This window comes from Balaenoptera physalus (assembly GCF_965194825.1).
Source record: "Balaenoptera physalus genome assembly, chromosome: 13".
Lineage (NCBI taxonomy): Eukaryota > Metazoa > Chordata > Mammalia > Artiodactyla > Balaenopteridae > Balaenoptera > Balaenoptera physalus.
In genome coordinates this window covers 52,306,725-52,333,701 of record NC_138892.1, presented here as the reverse complement: position 1 = coordinate 52,333,701, position 26,977 = coordinate 52,306,725, and the positions used below count along the sequence as shown (strand labels likewise).

At 34.8% G+C, this 26,977-nt stretch overlaps 1 protein-coding gene across 6 annotated transcripts in view; it reads left to right on the top strand.

The window, feature by feature from the left end:
• Positions 1-26,977, top strand: part of LEMD3 (LEM domain containing 3) — an 84,967-nt gene that overhangs the window by 24,564 nt on the left and 33,426 nt on the right. For 5 of the 6 annotated variants that reach the window (XM_082422737.1, XM_082422736.1, XM_082422738.1 and 2 more), the window contains exons 2-4: positions 7,689-7,726; positions 11,965-12,031; positions 14,319-14,386. In XM_082422737.1, coding sequence (XP_082278863.1) covers positions 7,689-7,726; positions 11,965-12,031; positions 14,319-14,386 — 173 coding nt within the window. The remainder of the gene's footprint in view (positions 1-7,688; positions 7,727-11,964; positions 12,032-14,318; positions 14,387-26,977) is intronic. The other variant, XM_082422735.1, reaches the window with a different exon arrangement.

The following is a 26,977-nucleotide window of genomic DNA, read 5'->3' as shown; positions in this document are numbered from 1 at the left end:
AAACTCTAAGGTATTGATTATATTATAGCTATTTTTATTATATATATTATAGCCATGTATATATAGCTGTTATATCATAGCTACTCGTTTATCTCCACTACTCCGTATGCAGCATGTTCTCAGAACATGGTGTATAGAATATGCTCCATTAATACTTGTTGAACAGTCTATGGTTAGAAGTCTTTCTTACAGCTTTTGTTACAGAGATCCCAAACTTGGGGTACAATTATAATGTGAAATTAGTGCTTGAATGAAGATTAAACAAAAATTTAATAACAATTTCAGTTACAGTCTGTTATCAGTTTTTTCCAAGGAAGTCTTCATTTTTATGGTGAGCAAATGTGAGACTTTCAAATGACCACAAGGTTGAAAGAGACCATAATGTTCCTTATCATATAGAGATGAAGAATAAGAACCAATCAAATAGTAAGGCTATTGCCAATTTAATTGTGAGTTTTGACCTTTTATTTCCTTGGATACATTATTTCAGTTTTCACTATATTCTTAGTACTTTGATAACCACATTTAAAGCCCTTTTTATTTTTATTTTATAAAATCACTCTGTATATTCTGTTATTCTTTAAGAAAACTGATTTGGAAGCAGCACAGGATTGTTGCCTCTCAAAATAGCGCCAGTGAAAAGTTGGGAGTCCTGTAGGATATGAGAAGTAAAGAAGTATTTGCGTTTTTGCCCTCCTTCCCTTCTCTTGCACTGATTATCCCCATCTAGGTCTGTACCTCTGTAAATCCAGATAGATAAGTGGGGTAAACATGGAAAGGTTATTTATGAGTAGAACAAGGTGGTATAAGAGTTTACCTTAGGCAAGTTTTATAGTAGACAGTTCTTGTCCATATAATTTTGTCTATTTTGATTGCTGATTTAATCTCAATATTCACTGTAGTTTACTAGTAAGTACACTTCAAGTGAACTGTTTCTGTGCTTTAGAATGACCACATATTTGGCAGAGCCGTGAAACAATAGGTGAACTTTCAGAGAACAAATGGGCAGCGTGCCGTGTTGCAAAAGAATGTACTGCCTTGTTCACCCTGTCCATATTTAGATCAGTCTGGCTGGCAGTGAAATGCAGAAGTGTTGGCCATACAGGTGCAGTGTTCTGCAGCTGTTGGAAACATTTGCCCTCCCCCTTACCCCCCACTTCTTCACATATAATTATGCTCTGTTTAAACCATTAATGCTAGAAGATGGGATTTGAGAATTTGAATGTCTGTTTACAAAAAGGTACAACTCAGAGAGATAATTGGTCATTTAGGCAGCTGAATTTAATTGCCTAGATGACTTGAAGTTTCCAAAGACTAAAACCTAGCCTTAAGGTCATAGACTTTTAGAATTACAAGAGACTGCCTTTGAAAGAACATATCTGCAGTTACTGCCCTCCAGACTGAACCTCTTGAGTTCAGGGCTTATATATTTTCATTTTTTAATATCCTGCAACCAGCATAACGCCTGACACTTAGTAGGCAACTTGATATATGTTTGTGAATATCTTACGTTACCAGATGAAGCCAAAATATTGTTTAGATGTGGTATGGTACTAAATTAGAAAATTATGATTTTTTTTTTTAAAGCCGATGCCTTGTGGTAAGTTTTATAGCAGTGTTAAGAACAAAGTGCCATGGCAGCAGAGAGAAGGGCAATGATTAATGCTGCCCGTGGTGGTCATCAGACACTTTATGTTTTGATAGGTCATGGAAAATCTTTTCTAGACTACAATTAGAGAACTTGGTTTTGAAGAGTTTTCCTCATCTAAGAGACATCAGTGTATTTTCCCAAAAGCAGTGTCTTTTCCTCCTTATCCCGATTTTGGGCATTTTTCATGCATTACATTATAAGGAGATTAAAGTTTAATGATTCCAGACCTGAAAGTTCTAGAGAAGAATGTTTTCCTTAAACCAAATAGAATAAATATTTTCTTTTCTGTAGTTTTTTTCTATAATGAAAAGAATGCAGGCTTTGGAGTCAGACATAGGTTTGAATCCCATCTCTTTGAATCCCAGCTCTTTAAACTGCATTTACCTGAAGGATCATGCATCAGTTTCTCTGTCCATAAAAATAGGGGTAATACCTGCTGTAAAATAGTGGTGTAAGGATGAAATGAGCTACCTCCTAAAAGCGTGGCATCAGTATTCCTGGAACATATCAAGAGCTCAAGAAATATTATTTCCTTTTTATTCAAAGGAGAATCTTGTAGAGTAAGCCGGATTATAGTACCCCTCTGGCATTGGTGAAGCTGTTATTCTAGGAGACTGCACTGTGCCTTCAAGCTTCTATTCTTTCGGCATATATTTAGCACCCAGTATCTGCAAAGCAGGTAGAGATTTTGCAGTCTTGTTGGTGGAGGAAACAACAATAGTTAAGGTAGTGGGATACTGAGAGTAAATACGTGGAGGTTCTGAGAAGAGGAAGGTCCTGATAAGCTGCAGTGGTTAGGCATCCTTCATGCAGGAGAGCTGCAAACTGGGCCTTAAAGACAGAATGAAGGAGAAGGAAAAACATTCAGGCTTGAAGAAGATCAGAAAGATCAAAAGCTCAGAGCCTTTCTGGCAGAAATTTTTTTCCAGCTTTATTGAGATATAATTGACATATAACATTGTGTAAGTTTAAGGTGTACAGCATGTTGATTTGGTAAATTTATGTACTGCAAAATGATTACCACCATAGCATTAGCTACCACCTCCATCCTGTCACATAATTATCATTTCTTTTTTGTGGTGAGAACATCTAAGAAATACTCTTTAACAACTTTCAAGTTTATAATACAGTATTATTAGCTATAATCACCATGCTGTACATTAAATCCCCAGAATTTGTTAATCTTACAACTGGAAGTTTGTACCCTTTGACCAGTATTTCCCCATTACCTCCACTGCCCAGCCCCTGGTAACCACCACTCTACTCTCTGTTTCTCTGAGTTTGGCTTTTTAGATTCCACATATAAGTGATATCATACCGTATTTGTCTTTTCTTTGTCTGAATTATTTCACTTAGCACAATGCCCTTAAGGTCCATCCATGTTATTGCCAATGGCAGGATTTCCTTCTGTCTCCTGGCTGAATTGTATATACGTACTGCATCATCTTTATCCATTCACCCATCGACAGTTAGGTTGTTCCCATATCTTGGCTGTTGTAAATAACGCTGCGATGAATATGGGGATGCATATCTCTCTTTGAGATCCTGTTTTCATTTCCTTTGGATGTATACCCAGAAGTGGGATTTTACTGGATCATATGGTAGTTCTATTTTTAATTTTTTGAGGAACTTCTATACTGTTTTCCTTAGTGACTGTACCAATTTACATTCCCACCAACAGTGTACAAGGGTTCCCTTTTCTCCCCACCCTCACCAAACTTGTTACCTCATCTTTTTGAGGATAGCCATTTTAACAAGTATGAGGTGATAATTCACTGTGGTTTTGATTTCCAATTCCCTAATGATTAGTGATGTTGAACACCTTTTCATGTACCTGTTGGCCAGGTATATCTTCTTTAGAAATATGTCTATTCAGTTCTTTCTGACAGAATATTTTTATATGACTGGTAATAGTAGTTTCAAGTATTCAGAACAGAAAAATGTTGAGGCTGTCTGCAGTTGGCTGTGCTGATGTAGAGAAAGCAGGAGGAAAGTACCCTGAATGTACTATTTCCTCAGTTTTCCTGGTTCATGAATAGCAGATCATTCATTATCTAAATGTTTAGGACTCTTAAACTTAATCCAGAGAGTGGCCTGTCACTTATTACATGTGTCTTTCTTTTAAAGCATAAGCCGGATAACATGTTTCCAATTCTCTGAGGTTTCTTGCTCAGAGTAATATATAAAAAGTCTTCAAGGTTCTACATTATCTTACCTACCAACTCCCTTAAATAATTTTACCAGTTTGACTTCATTTCTTGCTACTTGCCCTCTCATCCACACTGCTCTATTTCCAGTAGTATGGCAAGCATGCCGCCACTTCACAGCCCATACACTTCCTGTTCTTTCTGTCTGTAAATCTCTTCCTTCCCAGTCCACGGCTTGTTCCCTCAGCTCTCTCAGGTTTCTATTCAAATGCAATCTGAGAAAAGGGGAGAAAAAGGAACCCTTGTACACTGTTGGTGGGAATGTAAATTGGTACAGTCACTATGGAAAACAGTACAGAAGTTCCCTCACATGTCTAGCACCATTCCTGCTGTTTTATTTCCAAAGCATTTAGAACCATTTGACATACTATATATTTTAAAAGTGTATTTGCTCATTGTCTTTTCTAACCCCTCTACAATATAAGCTCCTTGAGGGCAGAGATATCATTTATTTTATTCACAGCCACATTTCCAGTGCTTAGCACCAACTATTCAATAAATACTTATTAAATGAATAAACTTTATCTTTCTTTCTGAGTTGTAAAAGAACTTTGGTCACCACAGACTTTTCTTCCCTTTATTGCCACTGAGTGACCAAAATGGGGCCTTCCTGAGGAGGACATCAGTTCATTTGGTCAACATTAAACATATACTTTGCGAATACAGGCATACCTCGGAGATATTACAGGTTTGGTTCCTGACACTGTAATAAAGTGAATATTGCAATAAAGGGAGTCACAAGAGTTTTTTGGTTTCCCAGTGCCTGTAAAAGTTATGCTTACACTATACTGTCCATTAAGCGTGCAATAGCCTTATGTCTAAAAAAACAATGTACATACATTTATAATATACTTCATTTTTTTCCTTTTTATCTGGGAATTCATAATGGTTGACAATTTGATCTCAGCCTAAGAGAATGGAAAAAAGTTTACACTTGATAGAAAGGATCAGTAAAACTAGTAACATTTTTTTGCAATTTATGTGAGAGAAAGAGGCTTAGAGAAGGAGAGGAAACAATGTGTCTTGAAAGTAAGTAGGAAAGTATCACAAGATTAGAATTAGTTCCTTGAAGCAAAATGTGATGAGAAATCATTGGACCATTTTGAGGGGTCTAGTAGTATAATTAAAGAAATATTTTTAGGACTTTGATTTTTACAATTATTAGGATAGTCCGAAGAAGAGAAGTCAAAATTTAAGGACATTTATAAAAAAAAGTTTGGTATATTTGAGGTTTGAAATAATCTGAACAAGAAAAATGAAGGAGAAATGGCCACACCAAGAGAATTTGAGAAAAAGCAGTAATGAGAAGCTGTTCGGGGTGTAGGGGATATAGGAGGACAATAAGTTTGAAATACCAACTTGGCATTATCATTGCTTTAGGATAAGAGATAAGAACTGTAATTTACTCTCAGTTTCCATCCCTAGAAAAGAGGCTAAAAAATGAGGTGGCATTTGCTGTAGATTGCTTTTGGAATATGGTTTCTTCTCTACAATTGCCTAGTTAGCAGGGGGAGATAGGAATGTTTTCACTAGGGGTAACAATATTTGTTGTATCCATTAAAAATTGTAGGTAATGTGGATGAGATAAAAAGTACTGATGTAGTTTTAGAAATACTGAAATGATTTAGGGGAATAAAAGTTAGATGCATAAAAATGCTTTTGGTTTGCTAAAATTGCTGTTTTTAGATGGAGTTTCCTTTCTAAACTTAACCTCAAGACTACATTTACTTTTGTTAATTTAATAGGTCCATCTGTTAATTTAATAGGTGACAGTTGTCACAGGAAGTTGGGGAACATTTTTTTATCAGTAGGTATGTATATTGTTGGCTTTCAGATATGGTACACTCTCAGGTATCTAAGCCTATTAGACAAGAGGCAGAAACTTAGAAAGATACAAATGGCAGAGCAGTGTTTTTCAACAGAATTACTGTTCTGCTCTTTGGCTTTCTCTTTGTTATCCTATTCCTCTCCCTTCCCAGTTACTCAGAACATACCCTTCTCCAGCTTCCTGCAGAGTTTAACACTTTTTCTTCAGTGTTAACACATAGAGTAGAGTAAAGAAGGGCAGATTTAGCCTAGGCAGCTCAAATAGTACTTTTCAAGCACTGACTGTATGTTCAGTACTATGCTTGGCTCCAAGCATACAAACATGAATACACGTGATCCCTTGTCATGAGAAACTCATAGTAGAGCAGTCTAGTGGCAGAGCGTCCACAATCTACAGTAATACTTTCATAGAGATACTTGAAGAGCTAGTTTTCCATTTAATAATTTTGACAGAAACAAATTTGTAAGCAGTCAAAAAATGGTCCTCTCATGGCCTTTCTTCATAGATATTAAAACCTGTTTTTAGGATTGCATGTTTTAATATTTTTTAGAATTACTCTTATAGAGGGCAAATAAAATACTCATTGTTTAGTATTGTTTGACCAGTTTATTTTAAGTAGATTGACAAAAGCATTTTTGGTAGTATATTGAACTAAATATGGCTTTATTTTAAATTGTTCAAATTTTACATTAATTAAAATTAGTGTTATTAAAAAGTATCTTTTTAGTCTAAGCATGTTCTGATTCTTAACATTTTATATAATCTTTAAGCTATATTCCTCTTCCTAGTCCCCTACTGAGTACTTTTGATCTTCTGTTTTTCAAAATTTTTTCTTTCTCAGCATGAAAACCCTATTGCTTTATAGAAAACTGATGTCTGAAAATTCATTTCCAAATCCCTTTAGATGATAGCAGAATACATTTTTGCCTTGTTTTTTTATTGTACCTTTTAACTTAAACTGGTCTCACACATGAACTTTCTTAGAATCAGGCAGTTCCTGGTTCCTATGGGACTTCCTGTTTTCTCAAATAAAAATAGAAAAGCACCTCAGAAAGGAAACCTCGTCAGTGTGAACTACTTTGTAGGCTCAGTTAGTCTTAGTTGTGACCTGGCTTATAGAGATCCAGGTATCTGAAAGCTTTGAATATTTTTGCATGCAATTTTAAAATAGAGGAAAAGGAGGAGATTCTAAGTAATAACCAGAGAGATGCTACATAATCAGCCATGAACTTGTTTGTATCTTTTGGGGGAGGGTGGGTGTATGGAGGTTGGATGGAAAGTGGTAAATCCTTTCTTTATAATATTTATTAGAAGTAAGAAGTTGTTTAATACTGAGACTTTATTCTTAGCTACTTTGATGTGTATATTTGTTTCTTGCCACTTTTCCAGATGTTAGCAAGGACTAGGAAGTTTTGTTTTTTAATCATTGGAAGTAAGAATTCTAAATGAATTATTCAGTTTTAAAGCATCTTATAGATTTCCTCAAGTAGTAACTGCCTTTAGTCTATATTTTGAAGAGAAACCAAGTTAAGGTGAAGAAATGATAGTCATTAATAGTAACGATAATAGGTAACATATATTAAGTGTTTGACACTATGCCAAGCATTTTATATGGTTTATCTCATTTAATCCTCACAACTGTATAAGGTAGGTATCATCATTACATCCTTCCGTTACAGAAGAGGAAACTACAACTTAGAGTGGCTAAGTAGATAGTAGTTCAAGGTCACGTTGCTAGTAAGTAGTGGAACTAGGACTTGAACCAAGTCACTCTAAGTATTATAGAGCAAACCACAAAATCATAGTGAGAATGGTAAATATAGTAAGTCTGAAAAATTAGTTCCCCAACCTTTATTATCATCAGTTTGTTTATATATTGTTTGCATGTTTACATTCAGTTTTAGCATAGTACATGTTGGCATTTCTGAGGGCTTGTTTAGGGGGATTCTAATTCTCATTCTTAAATGATGCTAATAGTTCTCTCTTTTTCTTTCCTTGATAGTAGAAAACCCCTTTGCTGAAACATTTGGAAAAATAAAAGTAAGTAAAAAATCTTAATACTGATACTTTGTCTCATGTTTTATATGATAAAGGTAGTAGGATGACTATCACCTAAAAAGTAGTAATTTTAAAGGCAATAGATTTTCTTATTTTTGAGTATTCCTTGACCACAGTATAATTAAATCTGACACCGATTTCCACCTAAGAGCTGACCTGTGTATCACTTTGAGGTAAAAGCCACTGCCAAGTAAAATGGCAGTGGCATGTCATCTGGGGGATCTGGTCTTACCCTTAAAAGTATGCCTGTTTCCTTAATTGTTGGGTACCCTAGCAGCTTTTGTCTTTTTTGCCCTCCTTTTGTTCTCTTTCAATTTTTTGCTCATTGGCATGCCTTTTCAACTGTTAGGAAGGCAAAGGATTTAGAGTCTTATGCAACTTATTTATGATTCCTTTTATTTTTAAAGGATTTATAATATTAATTTTAACCTAAGTTTTACTCACATGAAAATATTTTTCACTTACCATTCATCATTATAGGCACTCCAAAGATTATGATATTTGAGTTTATATTATAACGCACAATTAGTTGTTAATTTTTTTTTTTTATTATAGGAACTGACAGTAATACAGACCTGTACGGAAAACATTATTTGTTGTACTAAACGATATGTAATAATGTGTAACCAGATCCATAGAATGTTACTTTAGATTGTTAGTAATGATTATTTTCTGTAGTATTCTATTGTGGTGATACTTGTTTTTTTAAAAAAGTTTGCTTTATCATATTAAGTATAACATTGCTGCTGGCATCATAATTTAAATTTGCACAGTATACTCACTGAACATTGAAAAGACAAGACTTTATTTTCTTCTGTATAATTTTCCCCTTGGGGGAACCTGAAGTTCCTAATCTCTAAATAATAATAATAATTGTAATGAAGATAATGGCAATTAACTTACATTAAGTGTTTATTCTGTGCCAGGCACTATGCTAAGTGTTTAAAATCCATTAGTATCATTTAATCAGGGACTTGATACAAAAATTGAAAATATCCTTGAGGAGGAAATTGGCTGAGATACAAGAAGGAAATATTTAAAGGTGATGATATGTGAGAGAATTTGGTAGAGTCACCCTACAGTTTGGTTTTTCCCCCCAAGAATGAGAACTTTGCTTCAGAGAATGATTTGTGTTAGTAAAAGAAAATCTGGAGCTTACCAAAACATGCAATTAGAAGGTAGCTATTTCAAATTAAAAAATTATTTTTGTTTAATGGAAGGTTACTGGAAAGCTTACCTTAAATACGGATTTATTTGTAGATCTTTAACTTGTTTTCAGGGTGATCAGTAGACACATTTCAAGCTGAATATCAGGAGGCAATCTGGAAAGCAGACAGAATGGAAGAAGTTTGTAATGAAACTATAAGCCAATATAAGTTTTTGTAAGAAAGTAACTTTAACATTTGATTTACACCCTTTTCAGATTTACTTCTAGTTTAGCATATTGGTGCTAAAGATTATTGAACCTTTCTATTTCTCAAAATTGGTTTGTTCCCATTAATAAAATGTCCATAAAAACGATTTAGATCATAATTTAGTTGATCATTTGGATGGCACTTGACACCCTTGTAATATATAGATGGTCATTTTGAATGAGTTGCCGTTGGAAAAATAATTCTTGAAAAAATTATAGCTGAGCTTTTGGGGTGTTTAAACGCATTTTATGCGAATGTAATAGCATGTATGTTATCCAGTATGAGATCCAGTTACATATGATTAGGTTTTGTTATTTCTTCTACTTGTCTAGTCCAGTGTTTTTGTTGTTGTTGTTTTTAATGTATTTATTTATTATTTATTTTTTGGCTGCATTGGGTCTTCGTTGCTGCACACAGGCTTTCTCTAGTTGTGGTGAGCAGGGGCTGCTCTTCGTTGCCATGTGGTGGCTACTCTTCGTTGCAGTGCGGTGGCTTCTCTTGTTGCGGAGCATGGGTTCTAGTCGCACGGGTTCAGTAGTTGCAGCATGCGGGCTCAGTAGTTGCAGCACGCAAGCCCTAGAGCGCGTGGGCTCAGTAGTTGTGGCACGCGGGCTCTAGGGTGCACGGGCTTCAGTAGTTGTGGTGCGCGGGCTCAGTAGTTGTGGCTCATGGGCTCTAGAGCGTAGGCTCAGTAGCTGTGGTGCATGGGCTTAGTTGCTCCATGGCATGTCAGATCTTCCCAGACCAGGGATCGAACCCATGTCCCCTGCATTGGCAGGGAGATTCTTAACCACTGCACCACCAGGGAAGTCCTAGTCCAGGGTTAATATATGTGAATCAAAAGATGAAGTTTATTCCCAGGCCTCTGACGTTCATTAAAGATGTAATCACAGAGGACAGTGTCAAATTTTTGGATTTAGTTTTGGTTTTGAAAGGGGTGTCGGGATAGGCATGATCAGGACATGCAAAACGAAAAGGGAATCGGTCTCTTTTCCAGTTAAGGAAGGAAACAAACTTCAAAACTCTCAACTACTTTAGTCCTGAAGCTTAATCAGATTTACCTTGGTTTTATATGTCAAGTCCACAACCTACACTATCATTGGAACTCCTCATCTTGTTATATTGAACATATTTATTAAAAAATGATTTTGTGGTTTAATCTATCACAGATGCATAGCTTTCAGAATCTTGAATTTCAACTCCTGCGGTTACTTTTTGATGTCTGATTTTTGCAGTTTGGATTTTTAAGCTTATGTGATAAGGACTGGCTTGATTCTGAATCAGGTTGAGATAGAGTTGAGGGGGTAAAAAGCAAATGGGTTGGAAGGCAAGTAGTCAGCTGAAGGAATGTCACTTACCTCTATCAACCATCTCACATAAAGCCAGGGACTCTGGTGGTAGGATTGTGGAGCCTTTGATGAGTTTTTCTCTTCCTAGTACCACTCATTAAAGCTGCATTGATAGAAGCATGCCATCCATAGTGTGCAGACTTGTCTCTTCGGTCCTTGAGCATATAGCGTGAAAACAAATGGATAAGATTACATGTCATTGGGCATATGAATTTTACTTTCCCAGCTTTTTTACTATCCTGTCTGAATTTGTTCCTGGTCATATTCATACAGTAATCCTATTTTGTCAGAAACCTAAGGAGAAAGGAAATAATAAAGACATAGCCCCCTCATAAATCATGAATTTATTTCAAATAGTGTGATAAGCTATTCTTACCCCCTCTCCTAACCTACCCTCTCCCGTTGCTTATATCAGTTTCTCTTAATTGTGATTGCTCTTAAATTGAGGTCTCATTGCTTTAGACTACTTGTCAGGGTGCTTAGACATTGCAGTAGTCTCCACTCTGGTTTCCTTTCATATGGTCAGAATAATATTCCTGATGCACAGTTCTGTTTTACTTTTCTTCTCCTAAATGTTCAGAATGAAGTCAAACTCTTTGTCTTGGTATCTAGAGCTCTCTAGCCATTGATTCCAAACTACTTTTCTAGTAGTTTGCTGAGTCAAAGTAGGCTCTGGTTATGTAAGAAATACAACCAAAGCTTTTATTCCTTCAGGCCCGTGCTGTTCCTTCTGCCTGGAATGCTGGTCAATTCTGTTCTTTCTGTGAAGCCGGATTCAGATATTCCCTCTTCCATAAATGGATCTTCCCTCCCCTCCATCTTCTGTATTTACATTGTACCTTGTTTGCAACTATAATATAACGTTTAGTATGTTTTTGGCCCTTGAGAACAGGAACCATCTTGTTCCCTGGGTTTCTCACTTTGCTGAGAACAGTTCTTAACTCCTAGTAGAGGCTCATTAAATGTTTGTTTCACTTTAATGGTTCTTAAATTTATATAGGGCCACTTTGGGACCTAGGAGGGATTGAGGGTTAATTTAATTGAAGTGTCACTACTCATTCCCTTATTATGTGGTTGAGGCAGGTTAAAACAAAACATGAAGAAAACAGTCTCATAAAAATACAGGAGCTTGCATTGTATAGAGGGGGATTGGGAGCATTGTTTTGGTGGCTGGGGGAGTTTGTGGTATATGAGACCTTTTCTAGCACTAACCTTAGTACCAGTTTCCCAATCATCCTCAAGAAGGTAAAATATTTAGAGTGATAATTTAGATTCTTAGATTAAGGTTTCTTTAAAATATGGTAGCTGTTGCTTAAATATGAATTTGTCTTTCAGATTATGTAGCTTCTATGGTTTTTAAATTCATTCACTGTTTTTCTTTTTGAATAAAAATTATTAATTGGTGCATTTTTCCCCCCGGAATCGGATATTTTATAATAATTTCTTTTAAATTTAGGAAAGTAAGAAAAATCTTATGATGAACACTTTATACAAGCTTCATGATCGATTGGCACAGCTTGCAGGTAATTGTTTTAACATTCATAGTCTCTAAAATTGTTTTGAAAATTAATTTGCATATATAGCATGCAGTATCAGTAGAAATGGTTTTTCCCAAGTTCAGTGTTGTTATGTTATATTTGTGGGGTGTTTTCTCTTTAGAAGTTTTTAGTCCTTATATGGAGTGGGTTTTTATCTGTATAGATACGTTTAATCAAGGCCTTTTTCCTGCCTGCCATATGTATACGATGAAATATAGATATATACTCTATAGTAAAAGTCATCACATTTTTTTATTGCATTGATAATAACAAAATTCTGAAAGCTTATATATCAGTTAAATTGGGTAAGCAGTGGATTAACTAAAATCCTCGATTAAATATAAAAGTGCAGATTTTCCTTTGGTGATTGTATAGGTGTCATTTCCTTGGATAAAGTAAATATATTACAGAATTTTTTTCTCCTGAAACATCGCATTTTCCTCATATTCTGGTCTTAGTTAGACTTTGAGAGTTCTCAGGTATGCAACATATCTGCAATTAGAATAATATAGGTGAATTGGCATGAAGTTTAGCATCTATAAAAGCTGTAGTAGCACCTTATCTGTTTATTACCTTTTAACTTTTTTCAGTTACTTCACATATAATCTGAAAGAAGAGACTTTGGATTCTCTTCGTATAAACAGTTACAAGAAAAGAAAAATGTAGTGTTCCAAACTTTTGTTTGTAGCAGATCCTTTTGTAGAAACTAGATCGTTGGTAGAAACCTAGTAGGTGAATGTGGAACTTCTCTGGTCGAATGGAAGCATTGAGAATCCTGACAGTTCCCCATCCTCTCACCAATCTTTGCTTTTGTTTTTTTGGGGGGGTCCTTAATTCTGGTCAGTTTTTTGGGGCTAATAATTATGTGTATATCACTAAAAGTCTTCTTTGCATTGAGTGACAGACTGTTATATACATAAGCTGCAAACTGATGACATTTATTTGGTATGCTGTGGCACCCAGAAATGAAGTATATAATCTACATGGAATTCCTCATGTTGCTGCTACAAGCTTCTATAGCTGTCTTATAGCAGTGTTTTATGAAGTGTGTTAGATCAGTATAGTCTGGGATGCTTTTAAAGATATAGATTCCTTCCTCTACAGCAGGGGTCTGCAAACTTTTTTCTGTGAAGGAGCCAGATAGTAGATTTTTTAGGCTTTGCGGGCTAGACTGTCTCTGTCACAACTACTCATTTCTGCTGTTAGAGCCTGAAAGCAGCCATAGATAATACACGAATGAACGTGGCTGTGTTGCAATAAAACTTCATTTGTAAAAACCTGTGGTAGGCCAGATTTGGTCTGTGGGTTTGCCAACCTCTGCTGTAGATCTGTGGAATCAGAATCTCTGAGGATGGATTACAAAGTTTGAAGACTTACATGTTCATCTAATAGGTATTTCTACCTGTTTTACAACCATGACCATTAAAATCTGGCTACTTGAACAAAACTGATAACGTGGTTGCTTTTATGATAGAAAAATTTGCCAAGGATTTTACTTTAATTATTGTACTTTTATGTTAAATTTTTTTTTTAAAAGTACTTGAAAGAAACAAGTAGGAGAAACTTAAAATTGAAGTTCAATGTAAGGATAATTGATCTCTAATAACCACAGATAGCCTGAAAAAAAAAAAAAAGACTTTGGATTTTTTTATAAATAGTTACAAGAAAAGGAAAATGTAGTTTTCCAAACTTTTGTATGTAGTACACGTATTTGTAGAAACCAGATTATAGGTAGAAGCTTCTACTTTCCCTGTTGACTTGTGTTATAATAATTTTTTAAGTTATGCATACTCCTTGCTAAAGATAGGCTTAGTAATACTCCGAAAATGCACATTTTAATTCAAACCTACTTGAACTCTTGAATTATTAGCTTTAGTTAATAGATGTATGAGTTAGCACAGTGAATTTTCCCCCTTGAAAAATAATGCATCTCTAGAGGGCTTTCTTCGTGCCAAGACCTGTGGGTAGGCATCAGCATGACACGGTCCCTACCCCTGGCTAACAGTTTCATTGGGAGTGTAAGAGGAATGTATGTTTCTGTCTAGACTGAAAGACATTTAAAGGTTGTGGTTGATATACAAATATCTGTTTATATTGCCTATTGGAATTTATTTCTAGAAAATAAAATTGAGTGTTTATCTTCTTTCTTTACTGATTATAGTAATATAATCTATAATTGTGTAATTTGTAAAACTAGTTTGATTAATCATATTTGTTTTCTTCTGTTTAACATAGTGCTGATTCAAAATTAATAATATGCTAATCTTTCCAGGAGATCATGAATGTGGCAGTTCTAGTCAGAGAACACTTTCTGTCCAAGAGGCAGCTGCATATTTGAAAGTAAGCAGTGAAATTAGAATTTTAATAGCTCTATTCTTAAAGTTTATGTAAATCATCACAACTTATATCTACAGTACCATGCATTTGATTACTTTAATTGTACTGTTACAAGCTTGGGCCTGCTGTTTGGTGTAATGTGAGCAGATAGAGAAAGCAAAATTACTCAACATTTTCTGTTTTAGTTTGTTTTAGAACATTCTCTGTGAGAGAATGCACATTAGTTTGGAAAGGATGCAGACACCACTGGTGAGAGAGAAATTGAGATAAGTAAGTAGCATATAAGAAAGCAAGTAAGCATCTAACCATTGTCATTTATTTCAGTTCTTCTGCCCCGGGGTAATTTTATTTCAGGGTTCTAAGAGAACTTGCAGATGTATTTTCTATACCACTGTAAGTAATCTAGGAAATCCTAGATAAAAGGAAAGGTACTAGAAGGGTAAGATGGACAGGTGTCACTCTGATTTCCGAAAAGGGGATAGTGGATTTTGAAAACCATATTGGGGAGCTTGATGTTAATCCAGTTCCATAAAGATAATTCCATAAAGATGTGAGTACTTGCAGATGGAAATGCTGATCCCTAGAAGTTAGCATCCATTCATTGTGAACAAGTTATGTCATACAAACTTCATTTCCCCCCTTTTTGTGGTAAAAAAACACGTAACATGAGATCTACCCTAAAGTGTACAGTATTATTAACTATATATGCATCATTATGCAGCAGATCTCTCAAACTTTTTCATCTTGCATTACTGAATCTCTATACCCGTTGCACAGCAACTCCCCCTTTCCTCCTCCTCCCAGCCCCTGACCACCACCATGCCACTTTCTGCTTCTGTGAGTTTGACTACAGCAGATACCTCGTAAAAATGGAATCATGCAGTATTTGTCCTTCTGTGACTGGTTAATGTCTCTTAGCACAGTGCCCTCAAGGTTCATCCATGTTGTACTATATGAGAGGATTTCCTTCCTTTTTTAAGGCTGAATAATATTCTACTGTATATACCCCACATTTTATTTATCCATTGATATGCTCGTGAATATTTAGGTGTTTCCACTTCTTGGCTATTGTGAATAATACTGCAGTGAACATAGGAATGCAAATATCTCTTAGATCCTGTTTTTTCAATTCTTTTGATAAATACCCAGAAGTGAGATTGCTGGAACATATAATAGTTCTATTTTTAGTAATTTGATGAACTTCCATACTGGTCTCCATAGTGGCCACACCATTTTACATTCCCACCAACATTTACAAGGGTACCCTTTTCTGCATATCCTTGAAAACTCTTATTTTGTTTTCTTTTGGTTCTGGTTTGTTTTTTAATAATGGCCATGCTAACAGGTGTAAGGTGATATCACAGTGGTTTTGATTTGCATTTCTCTGATGATTAGTGATGTCAAACATTTTTTCATATACCTATTGGACATTTGTATGTCTTCTTTGGAGAAATGTTTATTCAGGTCCCTAACCCATTTTTTAAATCAGGTTATCTGATTTTTTTGTTATTGACTTGTAGGAGTTCCTTATTTACTTTTGGATGTTAACCCTTATCAGATATTTGGTTTGCAAATATTTTCTCCTATTCCACAGATCACCTTTTTACTCTGTTGATTGTTTCCTTTGCCCTGCAGAAGCTTTTTAGTTTGATGTAGTCCCACTTGTCTCTTTTTGCTTATGTTGCCTGTGCTTTTGGTGTCATATCCAGAAAATCATTGCCAAGTCATATTTAAAAAATCATTGCTAAGACCAATATCATGAAGCTTTTCCCCTGTATTTTCTTCTAAGAGTTTTATAGTTTCATGTCTTGTTTAAGTCTTCAGTCCATTTTGAGTTGATTTCTGTGTAGTGTAAGATAAGGCTTCAGTTTCATTCATTTGCATGTGGAAATCCAGTTTTCTCAACACCATTTGTTGAAGAAACTATCCTTTTCCCATTGTGTGTTCTTAGCACACTTGTTGAAGATCAGTTGACCATATATGTGAGACTTTCTCTGTTTTCTTCCATTGTTCTATGTGTCTCTCTTTACATCAGTACCGTACTGTTTTGATTACTGTACCTTTGTGATATGTTTTGAAGTCAGGAAGTATGGGGCTTCTAGCTTTGTTCTTCTTGCTTAAAATTGTTTTGGCTATTCAGGATCCTTTGTGGTTCCATATGAATTTTAGAATTGATCTTTCTGTTTCTCAAAAAAGTGCTACTGAGATTTTGATGGGAATTGCATTGAATCTGTAGATTGCTTTGGGTAGTATGGACATTTTAACAATATTAAGTCTTCCAGTCATGAACACAGGATGCCTTTTCATTTATTTGTGTCTTGAATTTCTTTAAGCAGTGCTTTGTAGTTTTCAGTGTATAAGTCTATCACATTCTTGGTAATGTTTATTCCTAAGTATTTTATTCTTTTTGATGCTCTTGTAAAGAACATTTTCTTAATTTTCTTTTTTGATTGTTCATTTTTGTGTATAGAAATGCAACTTCTTTTTTATATTAATTTTTTAATCCTGCAAGTTTGCTGAATTTGCTTAAATTGTAATGGTTTTTTTGTGGAGTCTGTAGAGTCTTCTACGTATAAGATTGTGTTTCTGCAAACAGATAATTTTACTTCCTCCTTTCCAATTTGTATGCGTTTTCTTTTCTCACCTAATTGCTCTAGCTAGGACTTCTAGTACTATATTGAGTAGAAATGGTAACAGTGGACATCTTTGCCTTATACCTAGTCTCCAAGGAAAAACTTGCAGTTTTTCACAGTTAAGTATATACTAGACATTGGCTTTTCATATGTGGCCTTTATTATTTTGAGGTAATTTGCTTCTGTTCCTGATCTGTCAAGTGTTTTTAATAATTTAAGGTGTTGAATTTTGTCAAATGCTTTTTCTGTATTTATTGAAATGATCATGTGATTTTTAATTTTTTATTCTTTTAATGTGGTGTATCACATTGATTGGCTTTTGTATGTTGGACCATCCTTGCATTCTTGGAATAAATCCCACTTGGTCATGGTGTCTGATCCTTTTAATGTGTTGTTAAAACTGTTGAACTCAGTTTGCTAATATTTTGTTGAGGATTTGCATCTGTATTCATCAGGGATATTGGTCTGTATTTCCTTTCTTGTAGTGTCTTCGTTCAGCTTTGGTGTCAGAGTAATGCTGGCCTCATAAAATGAGTGTGGAAGTGTTCCCTCCTCTTAAAATTTTTTGGAAGAATTTGAGAAGCTTAAGTGTTAATTCTTTTTAAAATGTTTAGTAGCATCCTCCAGTGAAACCATTGAATCCTAGACTTTCCTTTGTTGGGAGGTTTTTGATTACTGATTCAGTTTCTGTACTAGTTATAGGTCTGTTCAGATTTTCTATTTCTTCATTATTTAGTCTTGATAGGTTATATGTTTCTAGGAATATATCCATTTTTTTTCTAGGTTATCCAGTTTGTTGGTGAGTAATTGTCCATGGTAGTCTGTTATGATCCTTTGTATTTCTCTGACATCAATTTTAATACTTCCTCTTTCATTTCTGATTTTGTTTGAGGCTTCTCTCTCTTTTTATTAACTAAGGGTTTGTCAATTTTGCTGATCTTTTCTAAAAACCACCTCTTTGTTTTGTTGATTTTTTTCTATTTTATTTCTGCTCTAATCCTTATCGTTTCCTTCTGTTAACTTTGGGTTTAATTTATTCTTCTTTTTCTAGTTCTTTGAGGTGTAAAGATGGGTGGTTTATTTGAGAGTCTCTTCTTTTTTAATGTAGGCATTTACCACTATGAAATTTCCTGTTAGAACTGCCCTTGCTGTATCCCATAAGAAGCTGTTGGACTTCTTGAATCTGAATGTCCATTTCTTTCCCCAGATTTGGGAGTTTTGGGTCATTATTTCTTCAGATAAGCTTTCTGCTCCTTTAACTCCTCTCCTTCTGGGACTTCCATAATGCATGTATTGATCTAACTGATAATGTCCCATAAGTCCCTTAAGCCTTTCTTCATTCTTCTTCATTCTCTTTTCTTTCTGTTCTTCTGGATAATTTCAAACGACTTATCTTTGAGTTCCTTGATTCTTTGTTCTGCTTGATTTAAGACTGCTTTTGAACCCATCTTGTGAATTTTTCAATTCAGTAATTGTATTCTTCAGCTTCAAAATTCCTGTTTGGTTCTTTTTAGTGTTTTCTCTTTATTGATATTCTCATTTTATTTATGCATTGTTTTCCTGAGCTTGTTGAACATCTTTAAGACAGTTATTTTTAGATTTTTATCACGTAATTCACATAGCTCAGTTTCTTTAGGGTCAGTTCCTGGAGATTTATTTTGTTCTTTTAGTTGGGCCGTGTTTCCTTGTTTCCTTTGTGTGCCTTGTTACCTTGTGTTGGGATCTACCATTTGAAAACACAGCCACATCTCCCAGTCTTTACAGACTGCCTTCATGCAGGGGAAGACCTTTACCACTGAGCTCAGATAGAGATTCTGGGGTCCCCTCAAACCTTTTTTGTGGATGCATCTTTTCTGGACTTGTGGGTGTATATTCCCAACTAGAGAGATTTTACAGGTTTCTTTTTATAGGAGCTTGTAATCTCTTGCTCCCTCTGGTGTCTGTCTGCTATACTGCGGGTCCTCTGGGACAGCAGGAAGCTGTCCAGCTCTTTTTTATTTTCAGCAGCCCCCAGGCATCTAGACTATGTCAGATCGCAGGGCTCTGAAACAGGTGATACAGAAACCAGTCCCTTGGGCAGCTCCCTGAGAAACTGAAACATTGGACACATGTTCCAACTCTTTCCCTCCTCGGGGAGAAACCAGGAGTTGGGGGTTTTCTGCCACTTATTCTGCACTGAGCTGCAGGGAGGGGCAGTGGCAAGTGAGTGTGTATTCGTTCATTGCCTTTGTTCTTGGTAGCCCCCAACCTGGTGCCCTTAGCTATTAGTGCTAAGATTCAAGAAAGACAGAAGCCAGTCCCTCTGGCAGCCCCTGAAAAGTCTGAACATTGGGCATATGTTCCAGTCTTCTCTTTCCCTCCTCAAAGATAAGCCAGGAGTTGGGAATTTTCTCCAGATCACATTATGGTATGCCAGGGGAAGGGGCTCCGGTGAGTGAGTGTTATGAATTTTCCTACTTTCATGCAACTAGTTTTGCACATGCTTGGGGTGCAGGAGGCTCTTAACCGGTTTCTAGATTTCTTACAATGGGAACTGGTCTGCGTATTGTTGAATTTGTGTCTCCATGTGGGAAGGAGGGTCTGGGGCTTCCTATTCTGTCATCTTGCTGACGTCACCCCCCTCTTTTTTTTTTTTTTAATTTACAATGTAGTATAGTTCTAAGGCTTTCAGCGAGGTTTTAGTGACAATCTGCCATGATATGCTCGTCAAAAAAGAGAAATATGGACTCAGTTTTTAACTTAATTCATAACTTATATGTAGATACTTAATTCATAACTTATATGTAGATACTTAATTCATAACTTATATGTAGATACTTAAAAGATGTTGAGACAGAATAATATGATGGAGATTTGATGTTGATTCCAATTCTAGCACTGGCTCATAGAAGCCGTGTGTCTTGGTAAAGTCCCTTCACGTTTCTGTACCTGTATCTCAGTGTGAAAGTGGGACTGTTCTTATTAATGCCTGTTAGGGTTGTTGGGAGACTTGTGAGAATATAAAGTACCTAGGTCAGTGCCTGATGATTATAATAACTTCCAATAAATTTTATATCTTTTTTTGTGTTTTTCCTAACTAATTAAACCAGTGTCACTCCGAAGAGAGTTTTCTAATAACATGCTGCAGGATTTGTCTCTCAACCTTGTTCTTTTCTTCATTTTCAGTTTTGACCTAGATGAGAACATTGATGACAGGCAGATTCGTGGATAGCGTAATAGTTAATAGATTGGATACCTAAAGGACTAGGATCCAAAAAGGTCTAAATAAGGAGGGCTTACGATTATGGGACTTTGTCTTAAGGGATGGAAAAATTGCTAGATAGATTATGGGGGTGGGGGCAAAGAAGGGATTGGATTGAGTAGGCTAAAGGGAACAGAGAATCAAATATTCCAGGAAGAGGGCATAGCATGTGGGAATCCAAAGCCAGCAAGCCATTCGTTATGATTTGAAAGTGTTTTTACTTTTAGCAGTGGGAAAAACTGATCCCAACCAGTGATTCCCTCCTGCTTTCTCTTCTTTTCTTTCCCAGTTGAATCTCTCAGAGAGGTAATGGCACAGATATCAGATATCTGTTATCACTGGTCATAAATTCCTGGAGCAGGATTAATTTACATTTCAGACAAACCTCAAGACTCTTAAAATCTACTGAATTGTATTTGAAGGAAGGACTAAAGGGTTGGTTGGGATAGGGCTTGGGAACAGGATAGGGCTTGATCAGTAGTTAAGCTGGAGCTGAAGAAGAGTCGGGTTGGTGTGGAAGGATGATTAACTGCCTCTCTTTCCCGTCCCCAGCCATTTGATTGGATAAAGTAAAAAGAAGGACACAGAACCAGGGTTGGGACAAGTTGGAGTCCAAGCCAGGCAGCAGTAGGGTACAAGAGATTAGTTCAATTAAAGACTGACAGCAAAGGAGTTAATGGATACACCCATGCATGAGTTAGTTGGGAACTGCTGGTATTGAGTTTAAAAAAAAAAAAGTGATGTTAACGAATTCCGGTCTTAAAAGATTTTAATATCTTTTCTCTGGGACTATTTTATGTTTCAGATTGGGTTTTGCCCTTTTTTTTTTTTTTAATTCAGTAGAATTTCTAACGTATATTTTTACAAAAGATTTTGGATTAATTTCTTAATTAGTTAAGTGAAGTTATTTTATGTAGGTAATATCCTTATACATTTAGGGGTGTGTGTGTGTGTGTGTGTGTGTGTGTTTGTTAGTGTTAACCTTTTCTTTTCTTTTTGGAGTCCCATTTTTAGCTTTTCAAATGCTGTGAAATCTGGTATGGCTTGTTACCACCAAAGATGCAGTTTGGACTGCTACTAAAAGGAAGAAAAGCATTAAACAGGGTTTTTTCCAAAAAAATAAAGTTTTAAGGTTTAGATAAAAGCTTTTAGGTGCTGTTTTTAATAATGCTTATTTTTTCAGTATAACATTAACCCATGCTTATGATTTAACTCATACAGAAAATAAAAGGAAAATTGCATTTCAAATTCACCACCTAAGGTTAGCCACTCATTTTGGTTCATGTTTCTCTAGTCTTATATTTTTTTCCCCAAAATTAGTATCACTATAAATATTATAAATATGTCATATTATAAATATTTACCTATTTTTTTCCTTAAAGTTGTTAGTGTTTTCCCATGTCATTGTTCAGGTTTTTAAAAATTGTTTCTTTTTATCACTGGATAATATTTCTTTACATGATTGTATTGTACTGGTTTGTGGTTTTTTTGGTATTACGAAAGCACCTTAATTTTTGCATTATAGTACTTGATTTTGTGATCATTTCCTTAGGAAATAGTCCTGGAAATGAAATTACTTATTCAAAGAACTTTTGTTAATGCTTTTGATATATGTTGCCAAATTAATCTCTAATTTTTAATGATAATTTTAGCACAATCTATCCAAAATTGATATTTTATTTTACCCAAGTTCTAGAATAAGTATGGAAGAACCCCACTACGAAGCTGGTATCAAATAATGATGACCATATATATATTGTAGGCTTTCTGCTTGTGGAGAGAGATCTGTTGTACCTTTTATGTATTTGTACTATGGTTTCACCTGCAACACAATTAAGTTTTTGCATTCAGGAGTAAATGAGCCAGAGAATATGTAGCACTCCTACAGTATAAGCTAATTTTTTTCCCAACTTCTAGTGCATTTTAAGCACAGTATTAGTAAATGTTTGATGGAGTAAAATGAGTGAATAAGCCTCAGTAAAAATGTTTAAAATTTTTCTTCAATTTGATTCTTTACAGTCTATTTTTATTTTATTGCTCCCACTTTCTCCTTCAAAGGAAATTTAAATAAATGTGACAATTAATTTAAATAACTTAAACACTTTTTCTTACTTCTCCAGTGTTTTTCTCGAACTTTTTATTCATCATTTTTGAGATTGAAAGCTTGTTTTGATTTGTAAAAAGTTAAGAGGTCCCTCTGGTGGAACATTTAGGAAATACATGGCACTATATTTTCATGAAAAGACATAGATTGCTTTTTAAGTTAAATGGTGGGAGCCTTGTATGATAACTTAACAATAGAATGATGTAATGGATGGTGGTTCATTTCCTAGGTCACTTTCAAGACCTGTTTAATTTTTAACCCAATGTGTTTAAGGTTTGTGAAGAATATAATAGGAAAGAAGATAGCTGCAAATGTGCCAAATTATGGGCTGGATAGATTTTTTATGAACTAGCTAGGAATGCTAATCACTGTTAATAAAATTGTGTCTTTGTGGAAAAATAAGTATTCTAAGAAATGGAGTGAGGGATACATTTCATAATAATTATAATATTTCAAGTATAATTTATCTTAGTACTTTCTGTATGTTACCTTTGATTTCACAATGATCCGGAAAGGTAGGTGGTATCAGACCCACTTTATAAAGAAACTAAAGCTCAGAGAGGTTTCATAACTAGGTCATCCAGCTAGTAAGTGATGGAACTGTGAATAGAATCGAAGTATTTGCTCTTTTCACTGTATTGTTCTGCCTCTTAGATGGAAGGCCTGGGTTTATAGCCCCTACCCTCATCTATTGAGTGGTCAAGGGACTGACCCTGAATAGGGTTTAGAATCTGAAGAATTGATCAAAGTATATGCATCTGCATAAATGACTTACTTTCTCTTATTTCCACTTAAGGTTATACACATAGCTATTCAGTAGTGGAGTCATGATCTGATTCCAGGCCTCTTTGATCCTAAGGACCATGTTCTTTCCATTATTCTTGCAGGTGAAAGATCAAGTTTCCACTGAATCATCAAGAATTAAGTCATACTCACTATTGATTTCTGTGTGTCGTATTTTACTTAATTTAAAGGTAGCACCTAATGTATGGCATATATCATCTCACAATTAGGCAGAATATTCACTAACTAGAAAGCCACGTAGCTATTATTACCATGTAAATTATCCATTTGTGAACTATATCCAATAGATTTTTAATCTTTGCTTGACTTCTCCCTGTACCAGTATCATTTTCCCTCCTTACAAATGTTTTGTTGCTTTATTTAATGAACGGAATCTTTTGCATGAAACAGTATTATTTTTGTACTTTGTAATCCAAGTTTGAAGCATCTGATACAGGTTTGTTTTTTTTTTTTTTAAAGAGGCCTTTTTTTTTTAAATTAATTAATTTATTTATGGTTGTGTTGGGTCTTTCGTTTCTGTGCGAGGGCTTTCTCTAGTTGCGGCAAGTGGGGGCCTCTCTTCATCGCGGTGCGCGGGCCTCTCATTATCGCGGCCTCTCTTGTTGCGGAGCACAGGCTCCAGACGCGCAGGCTCAGTAATTGTGGCTCACGGGCCCAGTTGCTCCGTGGCATGTGTGATCTTCCCAGACCAGGGCTCGAACCCGTGTCCCCTGCATTGGCAGGCAGATTCTCAACCACTGCGCCACCAGGGAGGCCCTGATACAGGTTTTTAAATACACATTTTTGGCTAGTTATTTTGAAAATAAGTAAATTAGTAATTGGGAATCATGGGTGTGTGTGTATCTGTACGCATATAGTGTATTAAAATAGATTTGTTAAAGATTTGGGAAAACATGCTTTGAATTTAGAAAGATTTCTATGAAGTAATCAGCAGTGTGTTAGAACTATTGCCTATAAGTAACTAGTAATAAGCAATTATGTTCATATTAGACCTGCTTTAAAAATTAAAAACTTAGTTTCCTCCTGAGTTTTGTCATCAGTTATTAGAAAATGGGTGTTTTATGATACAGGAATGCCTTACCTCAAGGGCTGGCAAACTGCAGTCTATGAGCCATTTTTTGGTATGGCCTGCTAGCTGTGTTTTTACAACATTTTTAAAGGTTGCTTAAAAAAAAAAAGTGACAGAGACCAGAAATGTATACTGCTGCAAAGCTTAAAATATTTACTCTCTGGCCCTTTACAAAAAAGTTGGCCTACCCCTGCCTTACAGCTTTCCAGGTAGCTCCAAAAAGTGAACAGTAAAACACTTCAGACTCTTAAGATCAAGTAGATGCTGTGTATGCTACAGTGTTAGCATGAGCTATTTAATTAGCATAAGCCAGAAAAAAATTCAACTTCTATGTCTATAAAAATTCCATTTTATGATACTGTAGAAGTCTAAGTACTATGTAGAATACTTGTGGAAGTAATAGCTTATTTAAGAACTCAACACCCTTTTAATCTTTAATGAAGTTTTAAATAAATTATCATTTGTTTTTTGAAAATCTGTATTCATAAAGGAACATTCCATGATTCTATTGTATTCCAGGTAGTCATTGGATATCCAGGGGTATTAACATAGGAAAGGAAAACAGAAAATGGGAAAATAACAACGGATGCCCTTTTCTATCCTTAGTATTTTATAACTAGACGTGTTAAGCTCTTTGTTCCTCCACATACTTAACTTATTAGAGTAGGTGTCCTTGTTAATTTGAACCATTATGTACATTTTTTAGGATAATTAATGAGGGTAGTAATGCTGTTTATAATGTTTTTAGCTTCCTAAAATTTTTATATTTAAATTATATAACTAGTAAACTTGGAAATTTATTTGTTTTTACATTGTTTGACATATGTTTATAGTCTAGCCTTCTAAGTTCTGTGTAATAATGCAAACATGTCATAATATTCTGCATATGGTATTAATACAAACTGAAGAGCATATATGTAAATACAGGTTAAATACAATGTATGTATTTCATTGATTTTTTAAAAATATCAACGTCTTTCAAGGGTGCTTCATGTCTTTGTCTTTGAAAGATAAAGTCTTTGCAAGGAACTAAATGAGTACAAAATCATTTTTAAAAACCAATACATTACAAAGAGGAATCAACGCAAGGTCTTCAGCTCCCATATTAATAACCCATATTAATATTGCTTTATGGATTTTCAAAATCCTGTATAACTTGTACTTTATCTAATCCTGATCCATGCAGTGTAACCAGAAGTATGTTCTGTTGGTGTTCCTTTATCAAAACTTGAATCTGCTCTTAATTTTAGAGTATGTGAATGTGCATTCTTTTTGATTTTTGTTATATACAAAGTGATTTCTAATTTTATAACAATTAAAACAGTAATTGCCTGAAATTGTTTTGTATAGTCGCATAACATCTTGGGGCAATATTAAACAAAATTCACTTTTTCTTCGTTATTTTCTAGTTCTTGCTCAAATGAGTATATATCTTTTATAGTTATAAATAAGTTGAATGTTGTATTTTACTTTTTAAAGCATATAGCTGTTTAGCTCTCATCATGATCATTTCTAAATTCATAATATCCCACTGAAGTGATCTCACATATAAACCATTTCTCAATAATTAAATACTAACATTGGCTGCAATTTTTTGATATTTATAAATATTGTCAAAATTGTCACACTTTAAAAAGTAACAGATAGCCTATAGTTATCTTCAGCATCTGAAAATCCTGGTAGTAGTTACACATAAGAAATGATGCCTAGCAAGATTAGTTCTGCTTCATAAAATTCTTTACTATACTTTCAAATTTGATATATTAAAATAACTGCCAGTTTCATATTAGGAAGTAAACCGATCAAATGAGAACCTTGTAATTTCCAAAGCTGTTAAAGAATATGTTGTTAAAATTCAATAGCTATTACTTATAAACATTTTTAAGGGATTTTAAAAAGTGATTTCTTATTTCTACTTTTAGAAATTCATTTTTTGCACTTCCAAAAGTACATGAAGACATACTTTTTGAATAGAATGCAAGTTCCATGAGCACAGGGAATTTCGGCTTTTTGTTTAGCGCTACATCTCTAGGTCCTAGAACAGTACCTGCCACATAGTGAGCCCTCAATAAATATTTTGAATGAAAGAATTTTCAAGGATGTTTATTTACAGTATTATTTGGTATACTAAAATTGGAAACACTTCATGTTCATTAATAAGGGGGTGATTCGTGTAAAATAACCACACAATGGAATATTATCTTGCTGGAAAAAATTGAGGTTGTTCCATATGTACTGACATTGACATTCATGCCACCTCATTCTGTGAAAAAAACAAGTAGAAAAACAGTATGTGTAATGTAATACCACTTTTGTTTTTAATATTTTGATTTAAAAAATACATGATCCACTTATGCTCAGCAATTCTTAAACTTTTTGCACTCCTAAAATTACTGATGATTCTAAATGACATCTGTTTGTGGGCTAGATATGTATTTATTTATACTTAGATATATATTTGCCATGTTAAAGTTAAGACAGCATTTAAAAATTTACTTATTCATTTAAAATAAGAATAATGAATTTATTACGTTAACATAAATACTGTATTTTTATGAAAAATAACTATATTTTCCAAAATAAAAACATTTAGTGAGAAGTGGCATTGTTTTATATTTTTGCAAATCTCTTTAATGTCTATCTTAATTAAAAATAACCGACTTCTCATATCTGCTTCTTCATTTTAATCCATCGTGATGCTGTTTTGGTTGAAGTACCTCAAGAAAATCTAGCCTCACACAGA